The 18,023-nt window shown below is 43.6% G+C and overlaps 1 protein-coding gene across 6 annotated transcripts in view; it reads left to right on the top strand.

Moving 5' to 3' along the window:
• Nucleotides 1–202: 202 nt before the first annotated feature.
• The window catches only part of LOC136857082 (uncharacterized), a 138,921-nt gene continuing 121,100 nt past the window's right edge, over nucleotides 203–18,023 (top strand). For all 6 annotated transcript variants that reach the window (XR_011017532.1, XR_011017531.1, XR_010858507.2 and 3 more), the window contains exon 1: nucleotides 203–792. Coding sequence is in view for 1 of the 6 variants with exons in the window: in XM_067135465.2 (XP_066991566.2) it covers nucleotides 238–792 (555 nt within the window). In the remaining 5 variants the exon portion in view is untranslated. The remainder of the gene's footprint in view (nucleotides 793–18,023) is intronic.

Genomic DNA, 18,023 nt, shown 5'->3' with positions numbered 1-18,023 from the left:
GCAGGTTAAAGAACTTCATGGAACTTAATTCCAGCACCGACAGCAACTGGAGGGACGTTAAACAGCCAGAAAGCAGCGTAATAAGACCTTTGCCCCTCCCTGAAGCCGCGCTGGCCAGTTCGTACCAGGTCGTCTGCCGGCAGCTACTTTGGACCATTTAACTTTCGTAACCTTGTGGCGCGGCGTAGTAGGTGACTAACAGCAGCTGTCAACAAGCTCAGTTTACTGGTGGCCGCTATGGCGTGCGCGAGTTCTTCTTCTAGTGCGTTGATAGCGGTGGTGCAACTAGCGGTGTGGTGCATCACTGGGAGCGCCTTGCTCTACAGGGGTGTGGTGATCAGCATGACACCACCCAGAGCAAACAGTGGTTCGCCACAGGTGTCACTTAACGTGTCCGAGGTAACGCCTAGTTTCAGTGACAGCGCACATGAATTAAAAAAGAATAGTGAAAGTTCTGCGAATAATCTACCGACAATGAGGAGTAAGCAAGAGGGATTCCCTAATTATACCGCTAATGGCCTTGAAGATGGCCACAGTGATAGTGGATTGGACAGAGAGATTAATATTTCTTCTACTGTTTCTTCATCAATTTTGTTGACGCCCTTTATTTCTGTATCTGTCAGAAAGGTGAATGAAACAGGGGAACCTATAAAGAGACAAACGACATCTTTCAGGGTTCGACCAGGAGCTCTTCTGATGGTGGTAACAGGGGCGGCCATGTTAGTGGTGGGACCAACCCTCCTGATATTCAGGATCTGCGACTCGGGCCGCCCGCATAGGACCTTCAGCAAGGTATGTAATAATAATAATAATAATAATAATAATAATAATAATAATAATAATCATCATCATCATCATCTACGGTTTTTCCCACACCTGTGGGGTCGTGGGTGTGAACTGTGGTTTTGACCCCTGTTTTACGGCCGGATGCCCTTCCTGACGCCAACGCTAAATCACCATTGCGTGTCTCTGTGGTGGTTGTAGTGTGGTATGGTGTGTTGCGTTGTGTGCATATGAAGAGGAGAGTGTTGGGACAAACACAAATTCCGAGTCCCCGAGCCAGAAGAATTAATTAAACGCTATTAAAACCCCCGATCCGACCGGGAATCTAACCCAAGACGCTCTGATAATGTGATTGGTTATACGTCTCACTAACTTCTTTTACGGTTTTCGGAGATGCCAAGGTGCAGAAATTTAGTCCCGCAGGAGTTCGCTAATCATTCAGCCAAGGCTTCGGATATTAATAATAATAATAATAATAATAATAATAATAATAATAATAATAATAATAATAATAATAATAATAACTCAGTTTTGTCCGACTCCTTAATCGAATGGTGGCATCGTGACTTTCTGTTCACAGGGTCCCGCGTTTGATTACCGACCGGGTCGTGTTTCATGTCACCTTAATTCCTCTGATTCTGTGACTGGCTGTTCGCGTATGTTTCAATACACAGCTCTTCATATTTCGATTTCCGGCAGGGTCGGGGATTTTAGCCGCGCCTCATTAGGGAACTAATGTTTGTCTCAGTATATAGAGATGCTGTATACAAAAAACGTACCATATTACTAACAACCGCAAGAACACGCAATAGCGAATACATCCCTCTACATACGGCTGGCATTAGGGAGGGCATTCACAAATTCCCGTGTGCGACATAGTGCGACCAGGGTGCGAGAAAATCTGTGGAAGAATAATAATCAGTTTTTAATAAAAAGGTAAGACGTGTGGAACTAAATGAGGCCACAGATCCAGTTGCAAATATATGTGATCATATTTTCTGAAGCTTCCGTGGTTTCCCATTTTCACACCACGCAAATTACTTAAGCATATGGTCACTTCCTCCTTAGAGCTCTTTCCTGTCCTATCGTCGCTATAAGATCTGTGTCGGTGCGACGTAAAAATAAAAGCAATTTCCCACTTGTGTGCAGAGAGGCGACATAATACATCCACGGTGTCCTCTGCCTATCGTAAGAGCAAACTAAAAGAGGTACTATCAAAACTCTCAACTTGGGAGTGTGGATTGCCAATCACGAGGACACTGTCTGAATCTGGTGCTGCTTCCACTCACTTGTGACAAACTGCTCGCTTTCACATTTCCCGTCTGAGGAACCTCCGTCGAGTCTAATAATAATAATAATAATAATAATAATAATAATAATAATAATAATAATTCGTCGCCATAAGACCTATCTGTGTCCTTGCGACGTAAAGCCCCTAGCAAAATAATAATAATAATATTGGCTTTACGTCCTACCAACTACTTTTACGGTTTTCGGAGACGCCAAGGTGCCATAATTTAGTCCCACAGAAGATTTTTAATGTGCCAGTAAATCTACCAACATGAGTCTGACGTATTTGAGCACCTTCAAATACCACAGGCCTGACTCAGGATCGAACCTGCCAAGTTGGAGTCAGAAGGACAGCGCCTCAACCGTCTGAGCCACTCAGTCCGGCTTCCTCAAGTCTTCTTCTCGTCAAACCACGAGATACAGGGAGTCTTCACTTTCACGCCCTTCGTGGCCTTACCTTTCTTTTTCCGATACCTCCAGTTTTCGAAGGATCAACCTCTTCCATTTTAGTTTCTGAATAGTGTTACGAGAGGATGGTTGCCCAGTTTTAGATCCTCTTAAAGCAATAATCACCACCACCACCACCACCACCACCACCACCACCACCACCACCACGACCACAAGACAGAATTATTACAGCATTCGTTAAATAACACTTGTTAGGCTCGAACCCCACTGCCGGCAGCCCTGAAGATGGTTTTCCGTGGTTTCCCATTTTCACACCAGGCAAATGCTGAGGCTGTACTTTAATTAAGGCCACGGCCGCTTCTTTCCCACTCCTGGCCCTTCCCTGTCCCATCGCCGCCATAAGACCTATCTGTGTCGGTGCGACGTAAAGCAACTAGCAAAAAATAAATAAAAATAACACTTGTATAACTGTCCACCTATTTATTAATATTTTGATGTCTTTACCCCATGGTTTTCCGTGGTATCATACTTTCACAGCAGGCAAATGCCGGGGTTGTACCTTAATTAAGGCCACGGCCGCTTCCTTCCCACTCCTAGCCTTTCCGCATCCCATCGTCACCATAAGACCTGTATGTGTCTGTGCGAAGTAAAAGTTTTAAAAAGGAAATCAGATGTCTTTTCTAACATAACGGGACAAATAGGCGTCCCAACAAAACCTATCGGGGCACCGAGAGAGCAGGTTGAAAACGGGACAAATAATCGTCCCAACAAAACCTATCGGGGCACCACGATAACAGGCTGAAAACGGGACGTCTGATCACCTTAAAATAGAGGACTTTGAGGCGCTTAATTATAATTCATTCGCATAGACTTGGAGACCGAATGCTTAAAGATATAACATACGAAAAAGTTTCTGTTACACGCTTTGAGGGTGTCGGTAGATTTACCGGGACGGAAAAGGATTCTTTCGAGACAACATTTTAGCACCTCAGCGTCTCCGAAAACCGTAAGAAGTTAGCGGGACTTAAAAACAGTAACATTATTATTAATAATGATCGCGATGATGATGATGATGATGATGATGATGATGATGATGACGGCCATTATGATGCGTGTTGTTTGAAGGGGTTTAACATCTTGATCATCGACTCCTGATGGTATGAGATGAAACGAAATGGAATAACAGCATAACATTTAAAATGTACGCACTGATTAAGATTTTTTAATGATAATGATGAAGAAAATGATTATGAACCTAAAATAGTCAGTGGATCTAATTTGCAATGCCTTATTTTCTAATGAAAAGATTTATGTTATGAAATAGAACGTCCGCCTCTGTGGTGTAGTGGTTAGCGTGATTAGCTGCCACCCCCGGAGGCCCGGGTTCGATTCCCGGCTCTGCCACGAAATTTGAAAAGTGGTACGAGGGCTGGAACGGGGTCCACTCAGCCTCGGGAGGTCAACTGAGTAGAGGTGGGTTCGATTCCCACCTCAGCCATCCTCGAAGTGGTTTTCCGTGGTTTCCCACTTCTCCTCCAGGCGAATGCCGGGATGGTACCTAACTTAAGGCCACGGCCGCTTCCTTCCCTGTTCCTTGCCTATCCCTTCCAACCTTCCCATCCCTCCACAAGGTCCCTGTCCAGCATAGCAGGTGAGGTCGCCTGGGCGAGGTACTGGTCATACTCCCCAGTTGTATCCCCCGACCAAGAGTCTGAAGCTCCAGGACACTGCCCTTGAGGCGGTAGAGGTGGGATCCCTCGCTAAGTCCGGGGGAAAAACCGAACCTGGAGGGTAAACAGATGGTCATGATGATGATGATGATGAAATAGAACAATGCACTGCCTTTGAAGTGGAATACAGTATTTTATTCAGCTTAAAAGTTCAAACATGTTAAAACATACAAAAATCTAGCCAAAAACACAGTCAAAAATTACAAGTATAGTTAACAATAAAGGAAAACTTAAAAACAAAAAACAAATAAGCACTTCACTTTTGACCTCGACAAAACAAGTCACTGTCCCCCATAAAACGGATGAGGAGGTTTACCGACTGATCATCATCATTATTATTATTATTATTATTATTATTATTATTATTATTATTATTATTATTATTAGTATTATAATATATAAAATTGAAATCAAATATAACGAGTTTCACCAATCTAGAAAGCGAAAGCACACTGTGTTTAATAACATCACTCATCTAAATAAAGCTGTTGAAACAATTTGACATTCCGTATTTTAATGTGGTTTTCTCAGTTACGTTTCAAACGTAGACTCCAGGCGAATACTTGTATGTAGAATGAGAACGTCCACATCATTAGTGGTACGAATTTGGTTTTTATGTCACAGGATGTCCAGTTTTACGTGGAAAATGAAGCACAGGGACGAAATTTTTCGTTATACATCTTTTATGTGCATTCGCAGGGGTTCGAAACGCAACCTCCTTGGTGAAAAGCCGGTGGCGATACCATTCGGCTATCATGCACATATGACAATAATTAGTGATACATTTATCACGCCTAGTGCATTTACTATTTCTTCCTATTATTTTTGTAATTAATATAGTGACAATCTGTGCCAATAAAAAGAAACGTGAAACACAGGTTACCGGTGGGAAAAAATGCAACACAAACTTAAATAGGAACGTTTGAAGTTCACTTTGCACAAAATAGTTTTTGCAATAAAAATTCACAACTTTACCATAGAGCAGATACGACATACTAATCAGTGTTACGTTAGTGAAACAAGCAAACCTTTTACATTGAAGCGTCAGATACTACCAAAACAAACCCATGGCGCAAGAGCCCCGAAGGGCCGTAGCCTACCAATCGACCGCTGTTCAGATCACGAGGTGTCATGTGGTCAGCACGACGAATCCTCTCGGCCATTATTCTTGGCTTTCTAGACCGAAGCCGGTATCTCACCGTCAGATAGCTCCTGAATTGTAATCACGCTGGCTGAGTGGACCTCGAATTAGCCCCAGAATCAAGTGACCTAACCGGGAATCGAACCCAGGGCCTCCGGGTAAGAGGCAGGCACGCTATCCCTACACCGCGGGACCAGCATCAAATACTGCCAACAATCAGGAAATGTGTCCCAGGATAATTAGTGAATTTCCTTTTAATGTTACTTATCCTACTTGAAAGGTTATTGGAATATTGTGGAATATTGTGGATGCAGGACCAACATTTCTTAATAAATAATAATAATAATAATAATAATAATAATAATAATAATAATAATAATAATGGGTTATGATATACGAGTGACAACACCACGGGCTTTTCACCAATGGGACCGAAGTTCGAATCTCAACCATTGCTTGTGGAATATCCTAATTGAAAAGTTACGTCCGTATGGTTCAGATAAATCATGAATAAATGTAACTGCATCAATGAAAACACAGAAATACAAGGGATAATGTTTAATTATAAGTATATAAGGAATCGCGACACGTTGGGAGTGGCGACCCCATTGTAATAATAGCCTATATGGTTCATTCATTACATCCCTGCCCCGGTCAAAGACTAGAAAACAGGTTGTAGGTTTTCATTTTCAAGGAATCGCGAGAAAAATTCTGATTTCATGCGTTATCAGTTTTTTGCTCATTTCGAAGGTAACATATATTTAAGAAATGTTCTAGAAAATGTAAAATACAATTGAATGAATTGATACATGTTGAAAGAGAAAGAAGCAACGTGCGCAAGTTGCCATCCCTACTGAGTGGCAATGAACCGGAAGCTCAGAGACATGTTAATGCCTGGAAGAGTCTATAAGACGAGGAAGCGTGAGCGTGTCACTCAAACACAGGCAGATTTTCGACGACGCTGGAATAAGAACTGGGAAGATAGTGGCCCGACATTTCCCTGGTGTAAAAATGGAAAACCACGTACATCATCTTCCAGGCCGCTGACGGGGCGTTCGAACTCATCAAATGCCGAATTCGAGTTGTAGCTGAGCTTGTGTCGTATAGCCAAGTCACTCTGTAAAATATGAAACAGTCAGGTTAAGATGGCTTTCCTTTGTATAAGCTCACAAGGAAAGTGTCACACACCCTTCGTGTCGAAATCTACCTTGTAATGTTGATGATGTAGCTGATGTGCTAAAAGAAGACCAGGCGCAGTAAAACAGCTGCATGTTTCCACTGGAATGCCCCGAAATAAACCCCTGAATTACGATTATAAGCAATAAGGTTGGATTGTACGGCCTTTACTACAGGCAATCCAGCCAAGCGGGCAGAAAACTATTCGCACATACTCCACATAGCTCGTCAGTGATGCAGGGATGTCCAGTTGCGCCGCGTTATTGTCTGGGGTCGGTAGACGCAGAGTGGGTCTCTGCCCTTAAGTGGCCACGGCTCTACCGTGGCTCTACGGCTCTGCATTCGGGAGACGGGACCGGGCTGGACCTCACGGCTGGCCCCAACCGTCGGCTGTCCTGAGAATGGTTTTCCGTGATTTTCCATTCTCCTGCACTAAGGCGAATGCCGGAACAGCTCCTAGTATAGGCCACGGCCACCAACCCCCTCACCTTCTCCGAAAATCTCCTTCACCTAGCAAATCTCCCTGCCTGAGAGACGGCAGCACCGTTTAAGAGGCCCGCATCCCCCTTCAGGGGAGAAATGAAAACATTTTAGCAGCAGCAGCAGTAGTAGTAGTAGTAGTAGTAGTAGTAGTATTGTCTGGCCACGTACGTTCCCAGCTTCAATTTCGGCAATTTCGGGACCTCGCAGTGGAAACGGCAGCTAATTTGTTGTAAGTGATCTTCTCGAAGCTCATCGGTTATGTCACCAAATTTCAAGGTAGATTGCTTAATGGCATCCGAGCGCAGATACCAGTTTAGTTTGACATTGTGTATGTGGTCCCTCAGTTCCGTTACGGGGTCGAGGATGAAGTGGAATGATATTTAATGGCCTGTTTTTATGGCCGGATCCCATCTTTGATGCCAACCTCAGTTGAGGAGCTAATAGAGATGAAATGAACGAAAGTGGGTAAGGAGATGGAAAGAGTCAGCTGTAGCCTATGAACAGGCACTGTCCCGGCATTTGTTTGGAAGTGAAAATGAGAAACCACAGACAACTCTTGTCAGGACAGCCGACGGTGAGGTTCGAACCCAGTCACCTTGTGAATGTAGAGCTGGCCCCACAACCATAACACGCGCCTCCGCTCGATGAATATTATCAGGTCTGACATTAGCGTCGGTTAATGTTCCACTTTCCGTTCAAGTTTTTTCTTTAAATTGTGTTATTAATTTTGTTACCGTGTTTTAGTGGTAGGTAGAGGTGAAAGAAGGTGCGGGCGTGAACGGGTCTCAAACTACGGAATCAAAGTTAATGTAAAATTTAACAAGGTTATATTTTCTTTTCAAAAACAAAGAAATAACAAGCATGGCAGGTACAAAGTAGCAAGTTCAAAGGGTAGTTACAATATTTACAGGATTTGGGCTTCGCGCCCTGACTTCACAATGCTTGGGCAATCAGCTCAGTTTTACCCCAAACACAAGTTTCAACAGAGGGGCAGAAAACCCCATTCATGCCTAGGAGTCCTTGCTCCAAATTACACTGAAAAGCCTCCACGAGGCATACAACACTCAATTTTCAAAAGAGCCACTCGCTCTCAACTTTAAGCCTCTCAAAGGCCACACCAAACTCCACCTTCGAGTTGTCCTCACTGGACATAGACACAGGGGTAAAATACCCAACCTACTGAGGTCTATTAAATGAAAAGGGACAATTACATGACCTCTAAAATAACAATTTGAGAGGAGGCGACCTGCACTCCTAATACACTTGTTTTTAAAACCTAATCTGGCTCTAGGCCACTAATGCAAGGGCTAATCCCATACTACAGAGGTGACTTTAGAAAAGAGCAATTTGTTTTACGTTAACGAAGAATAGGTTGAGAAAATAAGTTCACCTCAAAACAATGTGAGTGGGAGCTCGAGAGGGTTAGCACTCTCTATCCCAATATGCAGCTTTAAAAGAGAATAGATGAAAAGATTGGTTACATTTTAGGAAAAGGTTACATGGTGGAAACGCTTCGAACCCGCTCCGAGAGTTAAACTGCCGACCTAGCAAGAAAAGAAATTATTAAGAGGCCATTACCTGGTGTAGAACAGCTGGAGAAGAAAGAGGCGCTTCCCGCCCCCTGCTATGTACTTTACACACTGAAAGATGGAACAGAAGTGGCCCGGAGACCCAAAAATCAGCAGTTTAAATACTCTCGCGGAAGGTTCTAGGCGTTAGGGGAATGAGAACACCCGCCCACAATCACTTTATTGGCTAGGGTAGAGAAACATATCCAAGTTGGTGGAAGATACATCGGATTGGTCGGAAATTACTCAAAGAAATTCGGGATTGGATAAATCTAAAACAAGGGGAAAAAGAGGGGTATACAGCCAACTTAAACAATAACAGAAAGAAATTTAACAAGAAACAAACTTTTGAAATAAGAACTTCTCCAAAAAATAGTTCTTTCACTCCGCACTAGGGTGCACTATTGTTGATCTTCAGTAGTGTCCTCTAGAAGAGAAAGTTCACACTTCTTACTACAAGCAAAACAAAAATACGTCGAAAATGACACAGTTCAAAAACTCCAAAATTTACAGGTAGAGATATCTTCTGAGAAACTTGAAAATTAATACTGTCCGTAAAGTTCAGACTTCCTCCAGCAGAGGAGTTTCAACAGGCGCACATTTTAAATCAGCGGTGTGGAGGTGTACCGCCCGGTACAGACCTCCCCCCCCCCAAAAGTTCCTCCCGGGGTGACACATGAAATTGTTTGAAAACAAGGTCCAAGTTTTGATGTAGATATGGAGATTAATTGCCAAAAAAAAATTTATAAGATTTTCTTAATTTGGTTTGATTCAGTTTCAAAATTTTGTTGTTGCAGGTGAAGTACAGTCTTTATGTTTGTAAAAGTAGAATTCTGAAGATAAACTTTTAATACTTAAAAGTGATGAAAAATTTTGCAATGTCCACCAAATATTGCTGTTGAATTCCCAAGTGTAGTCATCGCTTATAGTAACTGTTCATGTAGTTGATGTTGATGAAGTTGGATGGCCAGACCGGCCGTTGCGGCTTGCGTCCAAAGGAGGCCGCTCGGACCCCTCAAGTACCCTGAGATACCACTCGCCCGCACTATGAGGGGAGCGGAGGTGTTGAAGCACGCCGCGCCCGCGGTGAACATATACAGGCTGCGGGCAAGTAGCAGGTCGTGCGCCGCACATCAGCCTAGGCCGGGAGGAGGGCTCCGGCTCGCCGTGCACATGTCGTCCTCGCTGGGGCCGAGGGGGCCCTTCCTCAAACCCAGTCGCGGCACGGCGCCGCGCGGCTGCGGGGGCACTGAAACATTAAAACTAGGCGGCAGAATTTTGTTGGACCATCATCATTTTTTTGAGGGCACAGGCTTGTTGGAGAGGTAGAGGGGCCAGCGGCGTGCAAATATCCATGGCATTTAATCTAAGCAAGCCACAGTGTGTATAGCAGGAGACGGGAGCGTGGTAATGGCCATGGTAAGGACAGAATGGCAGTTTAACGGATCGGGGAAGGTTTTACAAAAAATGCTTACATATAAAACAAAATAGAAGGAGCAGAATGCCTTAAGAGTGGAAACTCCAAAAAAAAAAATATATATAACCTTCATATTCCTATCAAATTATATGAAGCAAGTTGACACAAAATTTACACCGGTTTCACCTGGGACAGGTGAACCCTAAATATCCTCTCGGTGGCTGGATTGCTTACTAACAATGTAACCGGCGTAAGAAAATCGAGAATGATACAAGGCCCATGAAATCTGGGGGCAAGCTTGCCCGCGGGAACAAAGTTCTTGACCATAACTTGGTCACCTACCTTCAAAGGGGTGGGTCTCCGTCCACGATCATACCTTTCCCTAACCTTTTCATGAGACACTTTAAGATTGGCTTTAGCCTTCTTCCAAAGATCTTTAATGTTGTCCGGATCTATTGTCTCGGGTAGAATGTCACTCAGAGACCAGACGTTAGAGAGCGGCGTGTTGGGAACAAACTTGAACATCAACGAGGCTGGAGTAAATTTATGTGATTCATGAACCGCCGAATTCAAAGCAAAAGCTAACCAATGCAGGGACGTGTCCCACCTGGAATGATCTTCATGATGATAGGCAATAAGTGCGGACCTGAGATTACGGTTAACTCGTTCAGCCAGAGATGGTTGAGGGTAATAAGCAGACGTAGTTACATGAGAGATGGACAAGTCAAAACAAAATTTACGAAATAAATTAGATGTAAAAGCCTTAGCATTATCAGATACAATATATTGGCACGGACCAAAAGAAGCAAAAATAGAATTTAAGCAAGTAATGGTAGACTGAGCGGTAGCCAGCTTAGTCGGAAATAACCAGGAAAATCTAGTAAAGCCATCTCCGCATACAAAGATGAACTTGTTAGCATTTCCCTTTGACTGGGGGAAGGGTCCTACATAATCAATATACAGGCGTTCCATGGGGCGCGACGCTTGATGCGAAGACAAAAGGCCTACCTTGGTGGACATGGTGGGTTTACTGAGCAAACAAGATTTACAAGCTTTTACAAGTTCACGGATTTCACCGTCCATACCTTTCCAGATGAACATTTCACGAATCTTTTCACGAGTTTTAAAGATACCCAGATGCCCTCCTAATGGGGTCTCATGATAATACTTGAAGATCATAGGTACAAGAACAGCTGGAACGACAACTTTCATCATCTTATCATGCCTCGATGGGCAACATAGAACACCATTCCTCAGAACATAAGGGACAACATGTTCCCCAGAAGAAAGGGTTTCCATTATCGGAGCCAGCGTCGGATCTTCACGTTGGTATTTCTCAATATCCCTAAAAAGCATGGGAGCATCTGTTAAGATGGCATTAACACCAGATAGTATGGACTCGGGAGGTGATGAACTGTCGACCGGTTCATGGGTCTCGACGTCGTTAGAAAACATACGACTGAGTCCATCAGCAACAACATTTTCGGTACCTCTGATATGCCTGACATCGAATTGGAAGGCAGAAATACGGATGGCCCAACGGGCTATACGACCAGTACGACGCGGCCTACCTAAGACCCAGCTTAAGGCTTGATTATCTGTCTCCAGGTCGAATTTGACGTGTTCCAGATAGAGACGGAACTTTTCTAAGGCGAATAAGACTGCCAAACCTTCGAGCTCATAGATGGAATACTTGGCTTCTTGAGCCGACAAGGTCCTAGATGCATAGGCGATGGGTCGCCTCCCTAGTTCAGTCTCTTGAAGAAGGACTGCAGCTACTGCTGACGACGACGCGTCAGTTTGGACGATGAATTTCTTCGAGAAATCAGGCATAGCAAGTACAGGGGCATTACAGAGAGCCAATTTAAGATCTTCAAAAGCGGCTTGTTGAGAAGGTCCCCACTCGAATTTGATGCCTTTCCTACGAAGAAGGTTTAAGGGCGCCGCTCTATTAGCAAAGTTAGGAATGAACTTTCTGAAGAAATTCACCATACCAATAAACCTGGCGATACCTTTAATGTCCTTGGGAGGTTTAAAATCACGGATGGCCTGTGTTCTCGAATGATCGACTGCAACACCATCAGGTGACACAATATGCCCTAGGAATGACATAGAGGGCTTAGCAAAGGCAACCTTGGACAACTTAACAGTTAACCCAGCCTTACGAAGGCGATTGAGAACTTCTCGCAGATGATCTAGATGTTCTTCGAAGGTTTCCGAAAATACGACGACATCATCCAAGTAGTGGTACAAGTATTCAAATTTGATGTCGGAGAAGACCCTATCTAGCAGCCTAGTGAGTACGGCTGCTCCCGTGGGGAGCCCGAAAGGCACGCGGTTGTATTCATATAAATTCCAGTCCGTTGCAAACGCTGTAAGGTGTTTAGACTCTTCGGCAAGGGGAATTTGATTATAGGCCTGATTCAAGTCCAAGATAGTAAAGAACTTGGCCTTACGAAACCATGAAAAACAAGAATGAAGGTCGGGAAGGGGCACAGATTGTAACACCACCTTCCGATTGAGAGCCCTGTAATCAATGACAGGCCTGAAGCCCCCTTGGGGTTTCGGGACTAGAAAAATAGGCGAAGAATACGCTGACTTAGAGGGCCTAATAATACCATCCTTCAACATCTGATCGATAATTTCTTTCAGAGCCTTCATTTTAGGTGGAGATAGCCTATAAGGTGGAAAACGGACAGGAATCGAATCCGTGACCTCAATTTTGTATTCAATAAGGTCAGTAACACCAAGAGTATCAGAGAACACCTCCGGAAAGGACTGACACAATTTGCGAATACTATCAGCCTGCTCCTCAGGTAGATGTCTAAGGTCTAACAACATCTCATCCTGGGTAGGCGAAATAGATGAACATGATACAGAATTACACTTTAACAAGGGAATGTTACAATTGGACGCAAATTTGAATGTGCACGACTTACTCTGAAGATCGAGCACAAGACCAGTGTGAGAAATGAAGTCCGCTCCCAGTATGATGGGGCAAGACAAGTGCTTAGCCACAAACAGTTTGGTTTTCCATGTAAATTTAAAAATACGAATTTTGACCAGTAAGGAACCTAGAATTTCTAATGGAGATGAATTAGCCGAAACATATAGAACAGGAGATGAGACATAGTCAGGTACTGTAGTTTACAAACAGATTTCAATTTAGAATACCATTCAGCCGAAATAATCGAACAGACACTGCCTGAATCTAATAAAGCGGTTATAGGCTCATTGTTTAACTCAATCTTAAGAAAAGGAATAGGTGCGGGGGAATCCGCCGCAATCCTAAGACACTCTTTGGGACATTCAAAAGATGCATTTGAAAATTGCTCGTTCCCTGAATTTACAACCTGTTTACTAGGGGCTGAGTCTCGGGAAGATGGATTAGTCGACTCAGCCGAAGCCACTAGTCACTTTTTATTATTGGCATAGGTGGAATTTGCACCAGAAGTTGAGCAGGAGGGGGTGCTATTCGAATTTGGGCAATTCTTGGCGATATGTGAGAAAGCCCCACATTTAAAACAGCCTTGTGATGAACCAGCCCCATTACTTGTCCCACTCGACTTGATCAGTGGACACTTATTGCGCAGGTGGTCAGGCGACCCACAAGCATAACATTTACGAGGGGTGACTGATCGGCGAGGTGGAGGCCGAGTATTACTAAAGGAAGGCGGGGGTTCTTTCGCTACACGCAAAGAATCGGCGTATCTAACTCCTTCCGCTGAGACGGCCAATGCTTCAAGTTCCGAGAAAGTTTGCGGGCACGCCAAGAAACACAAATATGACCTGTAGGGTGGTGAAATCCCTTCCACAATAGCTTGTACAATCTGATCCTCAGGGAAATGAAGAGCAAACACCCTAGTATAAAACTTAATATCTTGGATGAAGTCTGCCAAGTTTTCATCCAAGCGCTGTACCCGATAATAGTACTTCTGAATAAGGGAGGACCTGGCCCTAGCAGGGATGAAGTTAGCTAGCAAGTGGGCATGGAAATCCTCAATAGATGATTGCTCGGCAATGGCTCTTACGATTTTATCAGAGAGAATACCAATAGCATACGGATAGATAATTTGCAAAATTTGACATGGAGAAAGAGGAAAAACAAGGGCATGATCCTGAAATTCAACTAGAAATCTTAAAAATGAAATTACGTCACTGGTGGTATTAACGGAAAACTTAGAGATACCTCTGAGCAACATTGCCAATGGATGAGGCAAGCTACTAAACCCGGGTGACATAGTAGGTAAAGGTTTCAATGGCAAGGTAGTTAATTCAGAACGTACATTATTTAATGAGTTACGGCGTTCAGACTCGTCCAATGGGGCAGAGGTTGTTTGAGCAGCAATGGTTTTCCTATTGACTTCTCCCTTATGAGGCTCTTCCTCGCTACCTACATTCACCGTGACGGGTTGATCAGTTTTGGGAGGAACCTCCCCAGTTAACAATTGAGTGACCTTGCTAGATAATTCAGAAATGTTTTCAAGCAGCGTACTAGCTTCCTTCCTCTGAACGTCATTCAACTTCAGAGACAACAGATCATTAACTCTATTTGAAAAGTGATATAGCCTGGCTTGCACACGCTTAATTTGATTAGGAGAAGGATCATTTTCATCAAAAAAACTAACTACAGATGCTAGCCCAGTAATATTCTCGACGATCGTGGAAAGAGAGTCGTCAACTTCTTTCTCTCCCAAGGTGGGGATTGAAATGGGCAAATCAAGGGACTCTCTAAGCTTATTGGTGTCTACTGCAACCGTGCCTCCAGATTGCACATTTCTAATAGTTAACTCATATATCAACTCCTCTTTGCGCAAATAGTTAAGATGGAGAACATCGCGAGGTCCGGGCATGATGACAGAACAATTTTGAAAAACTCAAAAAAATTCCAGCAACTGAGAAAATTGTTAGAGTTCGGAATAAAACAATGTTTAACCGTCAAAAAGGGCTAAATTGAGACCCATTCAACCACGCTCTGCTACCACTTGTTACCGTGTTTTAGTGGTAGGTAGAGGTGAAAGAAGGTGCGGGCGTGAACGGGTCTCAAACTACGGAATCAAAGTTAATGTAAAATTTAACAAGGTTATATTTTCTTTTCAAAAACAAAGAAATAACAAGCATGGCAGGTACAAAGTAGCAAGTCCAAAGGGTAGTTACAATATTTACAGGATTTGGGCTTCGCGCCCTGACTTCACAATGCTTGGGCAATCAGCTCAGTTTTACCCCAAACACAAGTTTCAACAGAGGGGCAGAAAACCCCATTCATGCCTAGGAGTCCTTGCTCCAAATTACACTGAAAAGCCTCCACGAGGCATACAACACTCAATTTTCAAAAGAGCCACTCGCTCTCAACTTTAAGCCTCTCAAAGGCCACACCAAACTCCACCTTCGAGTTGTCCTCACTGGACATAGACACAGGGGTAAAATACCCAACCTACTGAGGTCTATTAAATGAAAAGGGACAATTACATGACCTCTAAAATAACAATTTGAGAGGAGGCGATCTGCACTCCTAATACACTTGTTTTTGAAACCTAATCTGGCTCTAGGCCACTAATGCAAGGGCTAATCCCATACTACAGAGGTGACTTTAGAAAAGAGCAATTTGTTTTACGTTAACGAAGAATAGGTTGAGAAAATAAGTTCACCTCAAAACAATGTGAGTGGGAGCTCGAGAGGGTTAGCACTCTCTATCCCAATATGCAGCTTTAAAAGAGAATAGATGAAAAGATTGGTTACATTTTAGGAAAAGGTTACATGGTGGAAACGCTTCGAACCCGCTCCGAGAGTTAAACTGCCGACCTAGCAAGAAAAGAAGTTATTAAGAGCCCATTACCTGGTGTAGAACAGCTGGAGAAGAAAGAGGCGCTTCCCGCCCCCTGCTATGTACTTTACACACTAAAAGATGGAACAGAAGTGGCCCGGAGACCCAAAAATCAGCAGTTTAAATACTCTCGCGGAAGGTTCTAGGCGTTAGGGGAATGAGAACACCCGCCCACAATCACTTTATTGGCTAGGGTAGAGAAACATATCCAAGTTGGTGGAAGATACATCGGATTGGTCGGAAATTACTCAAAGAAATTCGGGATTGGATAAATCTAAAACAAGGGGAAAAAGAGGGGTATACAGCCAACTTAAACAATAACAGAAAGAAATTTAACAAGAAACAAACTTTTGAAATAAGAACTTCTCCAAAAAATAGTTCTTTCACTCCGCACTAGGGTGCACTATTGTTGATCTTCAGTAGTGTCCTCTAGAAGAGAAAGTTCACACTTCTTACTACAAGCAAAACAAAAATACGTCGAAAATGACACAGTTCAAAAACTCCAAAATTTACAGGTAGAGATATCTTCTGAGAAACTTGAAAATTAATACTGTCCGTAAAGTTCAGACTTCCTCCAGCAGAGGAGTTTCAACAGGCGCACATTTTAAATCAGCGGTGTGGAGGTGTACCGCCCGGTACAAATTTCATTAGCGTACTTCATACGATAGTTGTAGATCAAGTAGCGGCAACACAGATATTATCAAGAGTTCATTGCATTCATCAGCAAAAATGTTATTAGATCCCTTCAACAAAATTATCTGCCATAGAACACCGTCCGCGAGATGATCTCGGTTGATCACAGCGATGAAGCGCTCTACTGTTTGGAGCACTGATGGAACATGAGGAAAGCTGGTGCTTCGGAGAGGTTCTTTTAACAGAGGGAACAATCAAAGTCACAAGGACTTAGGACAATGTAGGCCACGACATTTACGAGTAGTTTTCTTGTTCGGCGGTATTCCAGCATCCGAGATCAGGGAGTGTTTCATTTCCACCTCCCTTCATGGTTCCCTTTTCTATATGCTAGCACTCTTTCCTTGAGTTAATCCGCACGATCACAGGGTCCACATATTGCAATGCCATTGCCATTTGTAGCGGTCAAATGCGTCTTCAGGTGTGACATTGGCTTATTTTATATCTTCTATAACCCTGTCAAACCAGCGCTTCCTGGATCTTCCACGTGGTCGTTTTCCGACAGGGTCCAATCTCAAAGCCGTGTTAGCATTTGGAATCCACGTCACTTCGTACAACATGCCCTTATCATCTCAGGCACCCTTCCCGCATCTTCTCTGCGATCGGAGCCGCACCCAGTCGCAGACGGACAGTCTTATTTGACACATAATCCCATCTTGTCATTTTTTTTCAGGTTGCTTTACGTCGCCCCTACACATATAGGTCTTATGGCGACTATGGGACAGGAAAGGGCTAGGAGTAGGAAAGAAGTGGCCGTGGCCTTAATTAAGGTACAGACCCAGCAATTGCCTGGTGTGAAAATGGGAAACCAGGGAAAACCCTCTTCAGGGCTGTCGACAGTGGAGGTCGAACCTACTATCTCCCGAATATTGGATACTGGCCGCACTTAAGGGACTGCAGCTATCAACCTCGGTCCCATCTTGTCAGCCTAAGGCTGCAACGTAGCATCTGCATCTCCATCACATAGAGTGCCTGTCCGTGCCTTGATGTTGCCGGCCAGCACTCGGTTCCATAGAGGGCGACAGTACGAACGACAACCTTGTTAATTTTTGCCTTACGCCTTTCGGGCATCCGCCGATTACAAAGGACTCCAGTGATTCGTACCATTTCGTTCACTAAAACCGAAGTCTGCATATGCATGTCCTGTTTCTGGTAAGTGGTTACCAAAAGCATATTTTGTGTTGTATTTGATTGTTTTGATGACTTCCCATAGAGTTGGCGTCAGAAAGAACATCCGACCGTAAAAGTGGACCATATCCACATCAAGTACTGACCGCAAAAAATTAGGGAAAAGTCCATTACGAAGAAGATTTGATTGCTGGCGAGATTTAGTGCACTATGTCTTCTGGTATGGGCTATATTAAATTTGTTACTTTCATTGACCTGTCTCAGTCTCATCCTTGGCTTTGACAATATGAAAGTGACTGAGGTATGAGTGATGCTAATAATACCATTGCTTATGCAGCCAGTCCCTGTTATGAATGGTGTGAAAATATCGCTCATAGGGTCGGTT

The sequence above is a fragment of the Anabrus simplex genome, chromosome 1, assembly GCF_040414725.1.
Source record: "Anabrus simplex isolate iqAnaSimp1 chromosome 1, ASM4041472v1, whole genome shotgun sequence".
NCBI lineage: Eukaryota > Metazoa > Arthropoda > Insecta > Orthoptera > Tettigoniidae > Anabrus > Anabrus simplex.
This window is presented reverse-complemented; position numbering and strand designations above follow the sequence as displayed.